Source organism: Lissotriton helveticus, chromosome 1_1, assembly GCF_964261635.1.
Source record: "Lissotriton helveticus chromosome 1_1, aLisHel1.1, whole genome shotgun sequence".
In the NCBI taxonomy this organism is placed as follows: domain Eukaryota; kingdom Metazoa; phylum Chordata; class Amphibia; order Caudata; family Salamandridae; genus Lissotriton; species Lissotriton helveticus.
Window position 1 is genome coordinate 1,603,289,204 of NC_136057.1, and position 12,270 is coordinate 1,603,301,473.

At 45.1% G+C, this 12,270-nt stretch overlaps 1 protein-coding gene across 10 annotated transcripts in view; it reads left to right on the forward strand.

Moving 5' to 3' along the window:
* The first annotated feature begins 7,664 nt into the window (after window positions 1-7,664).
* Window positions 7,665-12,270, forward strand: part of PCBP2 (poly(rC) binding protein 2) — a 37,918-nt gene continuing 33,312 nt past the window's right edge. For 3 of the 10 annotated variants that reach the window (XM_078687768.1, XM_078687803.1, XM_078687828.1), the window contains exons 1-2: window positions 7,729-8,019; window positions 9,393-9,529. In XM_078687768.1, coding sequence (XP_078543894.1) covers window positions 9,461-9,529 — 69 coding nt within the window. In that variant the 5' untranslated portion in view covers window positions 7,729-8,019; window positions 9,393-9,460. Of the gene's footprint in view, window positions 8,020-9,392; window positions 9,530-12,270 lie in introns of all 10 variants that reach the window. The other 7 variants (XM_078687794.1, XM_078687837.1, XM_078687758.1 and 4 more) reach the window with 7 other exon arrangements.

Here is a 12,270-nt window from a genome sequence, read left to right on the forward strand (position 1 = left end):
GCCGCACGCTCGAAATTGAGGAAGAAAGCATCCGGATCCTCACCATGTACAAATTTCTGTAAAGATATCCCCGAAGGACCATGAGAAGCTCCTTGATAGGCTTGGGGCCTAGGGCCTGGCCCTTCAGTCACTGCTTTCTGTATCCCATCTATTTGCGCAGATATAGTGTTCTTAAAGATGTCACAATCAGCTTGAGCTGACATCATTTGTCTTTCAATTGCCCATTCCAGTTTTTCCTGGCCCTTCACGAGGTGTTGGATAAGGGTATCCATTGTGATGTTACTGATGGGTGATGTTAAGCTGCCCACATTCTCCACCACTTGTTGCGGGATCGAATAAGGGACACGTACTCCAACTCTAGTTAATGAGGGTTTTATTTTTCCCAAGACACGTTTAGCAATATCAGTTTAATTTAAATGACGATGTCCTCTATTAAGAGAAGGGGGTTCCCGCCTCCCAGTCCTTCGCTGTCCTCCCGAGTGCCTCCGTTGATATGAGGGGGAATGTGTCAGCTTCTTTTCGGCGCCGCTGTCTGGGAAGTACTGTCAGCTACACCTATGTGAAAGAAGAAATAGAACGGGTTTCAGCTCTGTATTTACAGTGGCCTTCTCAATGGGAAAAGGTGGTGAGGGAAAACATTTGTGCTTCACTCTGTGATATGGTGAAGGGATTTCAAAATGTGGGCGTGAAGTGAGAGTGCACGAGGTAGGGTATTTACAAAAGACGAGAGCAACTGGTGGTAGGTCGGGCTACTTAGCGGAGCTCTGCCTTCTCCATCCCAACCCGCGAAGCGTTCACGTACCTGGCCGAGCCACACTCCTCCTGTCGCGTAGCTGGACGTAGCTCGTTGCCATTGGCCTCCGGGCTCTCCCACGGTGCTGGCAGTTCATCGACGCGATTCCGCTTCTCTTCTCTTGCTCGACTCCTTTCTCCGTCTCTGGCGTCTTCTCGGGCTTCTGGATTTTCCTCTCTGGTGTGGTCACACACCGCCAAGGGGGAATCCCATCTTCCCATCTTTTTATTGATCCTGGGTGTGCCGCGTCAGCGAGAGGGGCGTGGCTTTACTCTTGTAGTCTTCCCAATTAAAGGGAACATCGTATTCCTCGAGTTGCTGCATAACAGATGACGGGGTCCACTCCTCCGGCTGTAAGGAGACAAGAGGGGGAGATAGGGGTGTCGGGGTCCACCAGTCTACATCAGTTCCCTCCTCTCCCTGCTCCAACCTCCCTTCGTCACAAACGGGTTAACAGGAGAAATTCATTAAAATGCCGAAAAATCAAGTTTTGAAAGAGAAATGGCGGTGGCTGAAGCTAGTAACCTTTGCAAGGCTGTATGTCTGCCAAGAGATAGAAGGATGGGCATGAGAAGCAAAAAAAATGTATAAACTTCTTCCGTAGAAAGCGTCTACAGAGAACAATGAATGTGTATTAAACTGTAACATGTTGTTTTCTAGAGGAAATATTAAATCATCGGAAGTGGATAGTGTGGTGTAACTTGTGTAAAATAAAGAATGATAGAAAAATATGATATTGACTATGGTGGTGTGATAGAACACCCCCTGAATCAACCAATGAGAGACTGAGTTTTTGCAAATGTTTCAACTATTGTGGGTTGGACATGTAGGTTTTTGGGTATAACTGGGTGCTCTAGGGGGTGTAGTGTGGAGTGTCATTGGCATAAGCTTAGAGGTAGATCATCGCTGTCTGTCGGTTTGCTAAGGCCTACCTGTTTTCCTGATTCCTATCCTGCATCAGTATTCCTGTAATCTTTGTTCCCTGAATCTAGCTCGGGGGACCTCCTGCTATCTGCGTGGCCAGGGGGTGGTATTTCAATATTTCCTTAGGTTAGTATTTAGCTAAATTACCTGTACTTTGCATATTTATTGCAAATGTATTATATCACTGAAACTCTTGTCTCTTCGCCTATCCACTCATTCATATGCATTTTGTTCATTTTATAGGAGTTTGATGCTGTTTGCATTGATAAATGTTTTCTCTCTCTCACTATGATTAATGCACTATTTGCTTTGTAAATCTGCACATGTTGAGTACATATTCACTGCATTATTTGATGGTAAACTTTATTAACTTTACATCGAGTTAGTGGTTATTTAGTAATAAGGATAGATAGACAGTTAATTATTATTATTACAATACACTTCTCAACTTTAGGTCCATTGACCAGAGGAAAGAAGTTGGTATGCAGACTCAGTTATGTATTTAGTGTGTATGATACGAGTCTGTATAATGAACAACTGATTTCATGTGTTCATTGGTCTTGAAACTCATCCCAGCGTCAATTCAGCGGATGCCTGAGTTGGGTACGTTTTTGTTGTATGGACCTGTGTGTATTTTTGTTTATCGATTATCGATCCCTTATTGGCGCTGGATCACTTACTACCCCGGACGACGCACTGAATCGCTTTGTAGATGGGTAACGTGGTGCTCCGTGGGATGCTTACATTAGAAATTTCTTTATGTATAGATAATTATGTTTGTCATGCTCATTAAATGTTATCATGCTGATTGTAAAAACGTTCATGCCACCTGCTGTGCTTTTAGTACAGCTTGTTTTGCTGTGCATCACGCAATCATAATGTGTTTGTAAACACTCCGCCTGAACTAATTGCCATGCTTTTGGTACAGGATGCCATGCTGATAATAACTTAGCCCTGCCAAGTGCCAAGCAGCGTGGGTTGGACTAACACATGTAGTGCCTGTCCCCTGCATCACTGCATTGAAATTTAAAATCACCCATAATAGGTACTAGCCTCCCTACTTCAGCATTCATTGTTTAAGACCTCTGAAGCAGTCACCGATGCCTCAGAGAGTGGTTGAATAGAGGTGAAACAGTTGTCTACTGGGGATACAGCAGTCATTGCACAGCATGTCTTGGTCTCAGATTGTTTCATCATATGGCTGCAAAGATAGCCTCCTTGACAACAGGAACATCTGATGTGCACATAAGGCATTCTCTGACTATGTGTTGCCCTAACAATAACTGGTGCTGCATGGCCCAGGGATCGTCACAGTGGTCACGGCTGCACCTGGGTAGCCACTAATATTTAGGGGCCACACCTTGGTGGTGCATGTTCCCACCCATGACACCTGTCAGTGCTAATTGAAAGACATGGCCCAACCAAACCAGAGTCAGCACAGCAACCCAAGCCCAAGCCTTCCTGCCTTGCCTCCATTGGTGAATCCAGCCAAGATGAGCAGAGCTCTCTGAGCTAACAGAGCACACATTGGAGGAACAGAGTCTCAGCCAGCAGGGACCAGACAGATTAAAGTGTAATTTGTGGGTGGTCCCCCACAATTCTGACCATTATTTTTTACCAGCATGACCAGTATTTTATTTTCCCTGATGTTAAAAAAATTAGGAAAACCAACAAACGCTAGTATTGTTTTCCTCTTATCGATACATATTTAAAACAGCAAACATAAGAAAACACTTTAAAATGTGTTCCAGAGCTGCCTTAGTAATTCATGACTGACAGTTAAAGTAAAACAAGCATTGGCATAGCCAATAGGTCTTGCCTGTGGGACCTTATAAGTATTTAGCCATGCAGCACATTATGCCTGGTGTGCAATTCAGAATTTTACACCATTTGCAATGTAGGTCCTCATCGTGTTTTACCTGATGAAAATTTGTTGGCAAATATTGTGGGGTGTGCATTATGCATGTGGACAAACAACATGTGTAAATACAGTTTTAATTGAAATCTGGTTTTGGGCACAACAGGAGTTTTCATCAGAAACAGAATTAACCCCTAGTTGTGATCAGGAGTCTAAAGGGGTACTCGGGTCACTCACCTCTAAATGAAAAGTAAGGCAAATCGCCTGGCTGGATCTGCAAAACTCTTGACCTACAGATTGCCCATAATTCCTGGCAGTAGGCATATTAACCCGCTGAGCTCTCTTTTGATTGGACGCAGACAGGGGAGGCTTACAGCAGCATAAGGAAATCATTAAAGGCCTGAAAAACAGGCCTTTTGTCTGCTCTGGTGAAAACCAGGGCCGGACTGGCCATAGCGGGCACCGGGTGTTTCCCCGGTTGGCTGCTAGGGTGGGGCCGATTTTGGGCCCCTGGGGGCCATTTTTGTTAACAGGGTCTGCAATAAGAACAGAAGTAACACGTCCTTCGTTGAGCTATAGGGGTTGTCCACTGCTTCTGCTTGGAGGACTTAGTTAAATGGACAGTTCTTTACTTAGAAGTATTTGGTTGGAGAGTGGGCATGCCTTCCGAAGAATGACTGAAAGTTGGTTACCCTACTGGTAAAAGTTATGGTGGGTGCTTCTTGCTTCACTGTCCACACTCACAAAGACAATTCTCTTATGTCCCTTGTAGCGCAGTTCCGCCAACTTGCAACTCCACACCGATTGCTGTCTCAGTCCCAATTAGCGCAAGAAAATAACTTTCAAATTTGCATTCCATCCCAGGAAAGCGCCACCCAGTACTGCATTATGAACAATGAAGAACAACACCCCTCACAGCCACAACACGGACCCGGAGCAAGCAAGGGCAATGGGAGCGCAGTCGCCATCTTACAACTGCACACTCACTATTTGAAGAACGTCTGACCGAACCGCTTGTTGAACACAAGTAGTTAATGTTTGAAGTGTCTATTATAACTGGAGCTTTACATCATAGAATATAAAATATAATACATTTGGGGCCAGATGTAGGTAGCCAAATACCGGTCGGTAACGGCCGATTTCGGCCGTTACCGACGGGTATTTGGCTTTTGAGATGTAGGGGGATTGCAACAGGCCATTTCGGTAATTTTACCGATTCGGTAAATTTACCGACCGGTATTTTTACAGAATCGGTAAAATTGAGATGTAGGTGGGACTCTTCTGAGTCCCACAAGCCCTACAAATTCGGTATTTTACCATCAAATCCAATTTGATGGTAAAATACCGAATCAGGTGTGCATTCACATGTGTGCATGCACACCTGTGCCATATGACAGGCAGACCTGCCCTTAGGGCAGGTATGCCTGCCACATGGCCCCCGAACCTTTTTTGGGGGTGCTAGAGGGTGTCAAAGTGACACCCCCTGCACCCTTGTCAAAATCTGTATTTACCGATTCGGTAAATACCGACCGGTAATGCCCCATTCATTCCTATGGGCTTCAAAGCCCATAGGAATGAATGGAGCATTACCGGTCGGTATTTACCGAATCGGTAAATACAGATATTTACCGATTCGGTAAATGGAACATCTGGATGTTCCTACATACCCCCCCTTCTTATTTACCGATTCTTAATTACCGAATCGGTAAAATTCGGTAATTAAGAATCGGTAAATAAGTTCTACCTACATCTGGCCCTTGAATTTTAGGAAACAAATATTTTTTTCTAATACTTATTGATAAGTTGATTTAAAAATAACCAACAAAATTAAGGGCCAGATGTAGGTAAATACTATTTACCTATTCTTAAATACCGAATTATACCGATTCGATATTTAAGTATAGGTAAATAGTATGTAGTTAATTTTTCTGTAAATTTTACCGAATCTGTAAAATTTGGTATTTACCGAATCGGTATTTACCGATTCGGTAATTGCCATTCAATCCTATGGGCCTGTGGGCCCATAGGAATGAATGTCAATTACCGAATCGGTAAATACCGATTCGATAAAAGGGGGAAAACATTGAAGGGTGGCAGGGTGTCACTTTGACACCCTGTTGCGCCCCTCAATTGTGTATGGGTGCACATGTTGCAGGCATTCATGCCCTAAGGGCATGCATGTCTGCAACATGGCACTGTGGGAAAAGCAAAAAAATTCTTTTTCAAAGGTTTTCATTATTTACCACCAACTTGTAGTTGATGGTAAATAACAAATCCTTAACTGAGGAATGCACTAACTTGAGTGCTCCCTACATCCTGGATTCAGTAATTTACCGAATCGGTATGTTAAGAATTCGGTATTTTACTGAATCCTTAAATTACCGATTCAGTAAAATACTGAATCCTACAAAAATGCCACCTACATCTAAAAAGCCCAATACCGATCAGTAACGGCCGAAATTCGGTAGTTTCGGCCGTTACCGACCGGTATTGGGCGACCTACATCTGGCCCTAAGTCTTTTTTTAACAGTTATTAACGTCAATACCTGTGAGGATGAAGATAATTCTTGGGTGGGGCAAGTAATGCATCCTGGTTCAACATAGCTGTTATAAGCATGCACCCCTTTCTGTATGACTCCGTCATGCACTTAATGTTCTAGGACTTGTTTTTCAGTTGCGTTCTGAGTGCGGGATTGCGGGAGCCGTAACTAATAAAAGTAGCCGCCAAACACGACCTGAGGAGTGAAATCGAAAGAAACATTTGGTGGCTTTATAAAGATAGAGAATACATGAGCCGAGGCACCAAAACAAACTATCCTACTGTGGCTTGCTAAATTTGAAATAGCACTGAAAAATCATGTTCTTGTGATGAGACGACAACAAGCAACAAAAAGCCCTAAAACACGATAAGCTTGTTTTTGACAGGGCAAAAACAAGCAGCTTAAAGCCATAGAACAAGACAAGTCCATTGGGCACGGGAAGTGCGTTGTTGTGGCTCGAAAATGAGCTACGAAAAGTGACCTCACAACATACATAAATAACATGACGAGTAAGAGCGCATGTAAGAGGGGCCGTCCTCATGGGAGGTTACAAAAGTGTAAAAGGAGGGACTACTAAGCATATTCACCAAACAAAACCAGGCATTTATGAAGGACAGTAAAAGGAACCAATGAAAAAGATGGGTGGTGCATGAAGCCTATATGGTAGATACAACATGTCTCGAAGAGACAGCGCACATGTCGTGCCTAGGCGAGACCCAAAGTGACCAAAAAATCATGTTAAAAATAAGTATGGGTGTTTTTATATGAAGTTCTTATAAAAAAGCATGTTCTAGCCTTTGCAGAATTTTTGAAAGGTGACAACCCTACAAGTGTTACTAAGAGTGGCACACATATGGCAAGGGAATGGCCCATATGCACACTGACAAGCATTGGCTAAAACAGCAGGTCTGGCTTTAAAAGGATGTTCTATGGTAATGTGAAGCATTACAAGTACATGGCATGGGAATGGATATGTATTTGTGTGGAAGCAAAAAATTGCAGAATAATATTGGTGTACGGTTAAGAGATCAGGTAACGGTTGCAGTGTCAAGCCAGACCTAAAAATCCATGTAATTGACTGCCCTCCCATCTGTGCTGCTGCAAGAGAAAAACAATATAAATTATGTAGTTATCTAAAACACTTTTATAGCATTACAATGTTATGTGTGTCCTTAAAAAAGTTCAATCTCAGACCGCTTGTAAAATAAATAAAATGACCACTGCTGTGTGGAGGGCAATCCCTTTTAGTTTTAGAAGCACACAACTTCTGCTGAGTCAAAGCACCTACATCTGAACTGACTGCCAACATGTGGGTGGAACCAAAAACACGTTCCTGGTGATGCCCACATAATTGGCGACGCCAAAACAATGCCTAGTGTACACTCTTAATTTGGACTCGCCTTGCAAAGTAAGACCTGCTTGAACACTAAGACACACGAGGTATTATTGTCATTGTATTGTGTGCCATACCCTTTGAGGTGATGGGCTTTCCCGCCAGAGTGCCGCACACTCTATGATCCCTCGGCGGTGCGTTCTAGCTTTCGTCCGCCTGCTCTCTTAGCTCAACTTCCGGCGAGGGCGGGTAGATAGCCACCCGCGCCGCCCATCCCCCTCCCAGACCAGCAGAGGCAGCAGCAGAAGTCGCAGCGCCCCTTGAGCCCCTCCCGCCGTCGCCATTCCTCCCTCGCCCGCCCGGTTCTCTCTCCCTTCCCTCCCCCGGCTCCTCGCCTCTCTCTCCCCCTGCCGCCCCCTTCCCCCGAGGCCCAACGGCTCCGGCCTCCCTCGGTCTCTCCCTTCCCCCGGCGAACCCTCGTTCCCGTCCCCGGTCTTTTCTGTCCCGCCCCCCTCCTACCATACCCTTCTCCTAGCGGCGGCCCCCTTCCTCCTCCTCCCCGGTCTTTCAGGTAAGGCCCGATAAGCCCCGGCCTCACGTAGCCCCGTTCCCGTTTTGCACGAGCCTGTCTTTAGCCGCGCGTGCACGTCAGTCCGCGGATCACACTCTGGCCTAGGCCCCACTCGTGTGATGCGCAGGAAGCAGCGCCAGTCCCGTTACAATGGGTTTTCAATGTTTACGCGTGCCCGTATTTAACTATTTTGTTTTTATCTTAGCTAGTCAGTTCACAAAGGTTTATCTTTTTGGTAATTTTGGAGGCGTCACGTTTTTCGTGGCTGACTACATCTCTTTGGAGCAGAGGGTATAACTAACAATAACATTCAGAGGACATCGTAACCTCCAGAGAGAATATTGCCAGGGCCAAATGCGACACACAGTTGCGTCTTTTATTCTTTTGGCAGTGTGTCCCTTTTTTTCTATTAATGAAGAACCTCGCCTGTGGCGGAATTATATAGTTTGATCGATTTTTATTTTAAATCCATATATTTTGCTGCATCGCAGTGGGATGTAGGTTTCGAATCGAGTATAACCTTTTGATAAAAGGAGTGGCCCTTACAACGATTATGTGTGGGACAAAGTCTGGGAACACAAGCGAAGCGTTATCCCTTTTCTTCAGCAAACTGACACTGCACCTGTCATTTTATGTGGTGTTTGGTAAACAGACCTCACGAGTGGTAGAGAGGCACCACTGTCGCATAAATTGATGATAACTATTCGAAGTTGTAGTTATTTCTAGGTAGACTTGTGAATGCATATTTTATATAGACGCAAGGATCTAGTGAGTTCATGTATAGTGAGTTGTAGCTAATACATCTACATTCATAGCCATATTGTTTTGACTTAAAATGTAGTCTTTGTAGCATCAATATTTCTTAAAGGTCCTTGCTCGCTTGAGAAGATGTGCTAATGAAATCTAAATGATCATTTTATCGGTTCCAGATGAGCCTCCATAATGTTGAGCACACTGACTGTTTGGCATCTGTGATGCTGCGGGATAAAGATCATGCGCGACAAAGTTTTTTTCTCATCAGAAAGTTGGTTGCAGCTGCAATTCTATTTTTGTTTTTTGGAAGTGGGGCGTCTACACTGTAAAGTTAAAGGATGAGATTTTAGGATTTATCACATACTCAGATTATTGTAAACAATGGTGCAAATGGCTTGGAAGTCGGTTGTTTCCTTTCAGCGCAACACCACTCTCCCATGAACGTAAATGTTTATTTTGAAGAGTATATAGACTGCTGTGTAAGTCTCTACCTCATGTGAGCAGCAGTCACAAGTCGTGACACCTCATGTGACGATTTTGTGTGCACCATATTAGTAAATAAAGGTTTTTAACACCGAGCATATAGAGTTTTGCAACAATGATGTCCTCTTTTGTTTTAGTCTTGCACCATCCCGTGACCAAAGATCTCACAGACGGAAAAGCCTGACTCTACAGAACCGAGCACACCATGGATACCAGCATGATTGAAGGCGGTTTGAATGTCACCCTCACCATACGACTGCTCATGCATGGCAAGGTATGACTGGTCTTTTCGTTGTGAAATGTGGCAGCTGTGAACGACACATTCATTTGAAAAAGCGAGTGCTACCAACTGCATTTTCCGATCGCATTGGATATGCATACAATTATGGCATTACACTAGATGATGCATCAGTTCTGTAATGACCAAGGTGATGGATGCAGGTTAGTGGATGGGATGTTGCCATGAAGGGAACGACCAAAAGAAGTGTGGTTTAAATGCATAGTGACAGCTTACGGTTATTTGCATTCTACTCCATCATACGTGTTCGGCGTTCCAGAGTCTTGCCAAAAAAAATCCAGTAACGTTTGGGAAAGCAGTTGAGCTAATATTTTTCGTGTGGCTATGTTATAAGCTTCTTTGTTTTGATTACTGTAATTTCATTGTCACTTCCTCCAAGTGAAAGAATGAATCGTATATTCTTAGAAAAGCTCTGTGCGTTGAACATCTTAACTTCAAAGATTTCTTGAATGAAGGTGACTGCAGTTACAGGATCGTTTCATTGTACTTGAAATATTGCGGATGATAGACTTTTACTTTCTAAATCTCCCACTGGCATGCAGAGGGTGCTTAATGTATTCAGCACCTTCTGCAATAATGGGGATTGGAGATTAATCTTGGAGAGAAAAAAAAGTACATGGTTTTTAATACTAACACCACGAACTGCCCAAATCCCCAATTAGATGGAATAACCCTAGAGAAAGTGTCAATTTTTGACTACTTAGGGATTACATTAACCTAACAAATGGAATGGGGGACACAAAGAAAGCTAGTCTAAAACTGACCCAGTCCACGGGAGGCATCAAAGTTTATAAGAGCTACACGCACAAAGCGATAGGTCCTGTATCAGAAATGTATAAGACACAGGCTAGGGAAGTGGCACTGTACGAGGTAGTTATGGGACCACTGCTCATCCACCTTATCAATGTCAGAGAACCTATTTCTCAGGCAATTGCTAGGTCTTCCCACTAGCTCTCCGTTAACATCGCTCAGGATGGACCTAGGTATTAGTCCGATAGTAGATGTAGCCTCTTCTAGACCCCTCCTATATTGTCGACTCCTTTGGAGCGCGCCCAAACTAGCTGAGTACAAAGAGGAGCTGAATGACGTCATGAGGCTTCAAGGTGCAGGGAAACTCTGCTGGTTAGTTTATATCAGGAACACTTTCCAGGCTCTAGGGAGGGTAAACATGGGGACTTCCCCAGAAGAAATCTGTCCCAAGATTTGTAGACAGGCACTACTCTAGCCCCATAGGGAACTTAAACTGGTCCAACTATGGCGGGGGGCCAAGCCTGGCTGTCTAACTTCTAGGTTCTTGGAAGTTAAACAGCAATACAGGCTAGAATCGGCCCTAGATTACGTTTAACCTCTTCTAGCGAAGAAACTTTCTTCAATTTAGACACAGGGAGCTCCCACTTCGAACATTTACTAACAAGTGGCAGGGCGCCCACACACCAGATTGTCCAGGGTGTGACCGGGCAAAGGAAACCGAAATGCATGTTTTCTTCTTCTGCCCCGCCTATGGAAAGTAAAGGTCTCAGTGGTTGCTACAATTGTGCAGGAACATGGGAAGTGGACATTGCACAGAGGTGTTTAGGCTCTTTAAGTATGAAACCTACCCACCTATTGCGGTTCTTGTACTCCATGTGGTGCATTCGTAGAGCTATCCTAAAGAAAATCCCCACAGGAAATTCTAAGTTCTACAGCAACTATTAGTTACGCCATGTTATGCACCGACCAGAACAACTTGGTACGCACACATTGTATGTTTACCCCCACTGTAATTAACCCACTTCTTGGTGTTTTTAATCCTACAATTTCATTCATTTTAATTCGGATTTTTATCCCTTTTTAGGTCTCGCCTGTCGATGCGCATGCGCATCGAGCAAGCGAGACTATAGGGGCTCATCGACTCTTTATCTAACTTGCAAGGAATCGTGGCGATTCCTTGCAGTGCCCGTGACTTTTAAGCTCAATGCGCATGTGCATTGAGCTTAAAAGCGCGTGCACAGCCGCCCGCATTCCTCCGACACCTTTGAAGTGAAGCTTAGCTTCACTTCAAAGGCCCGGCTTCTTCACACCCACATGCCGCTCTGCCCCGCTCCGCCCCCTCCCCTGAGTCATCCTGCCTGCCCCTTCCCGCCGTGTCGCATTTCTCCTCCCCCCTCCCCTCTCTTCCCTCCGTCTTGTTCTTTTTGCTTGCATTTTTTATCACCTCTCTCTTTCCGCTCACCATCTACCTCCCTCTGCGATCTTTCTCGCTCTCTCCCACCCTGTCTCACCCCCTCTCTTCTTCTCCACCGAGTCCTCCCCTGCCCCCTCTGTCCTCCCCACTGTCTCTTTTCACGCCGCTCTCTCTTCTCTTTCTCCCCTCCGTTATGTCACAGGTTGTTACCCGCGGAGTGAGACCGGCCGGGTGAGACCCGGTTGAATCAGCGTCTCTCGCCTGTCAGCCTCTCATTCCATCCCTCCCACCCCTCCGGTCCCTTCCCAGCTTCTCCCAGTCTCTCCCTTTCATCGTCCCCGCGGCATCTTCCCCATGGACCCCACACTTCCGGTCCGATTCCGCTCCACATCTACCTTTCCTCCCCTTCCTGCCCCCCCATTCCCTTTCAGTATTTCTCTTTTCATCCCCTCTCTTGCGTTCCCTCGTGCCGCCCTTCCACCCCCTCTCTCTCTCCCCACCTCTCCACTGACGCTGCTTCTGCCACTGTTCTCCCTTCCTGTCTCGTCTTCTC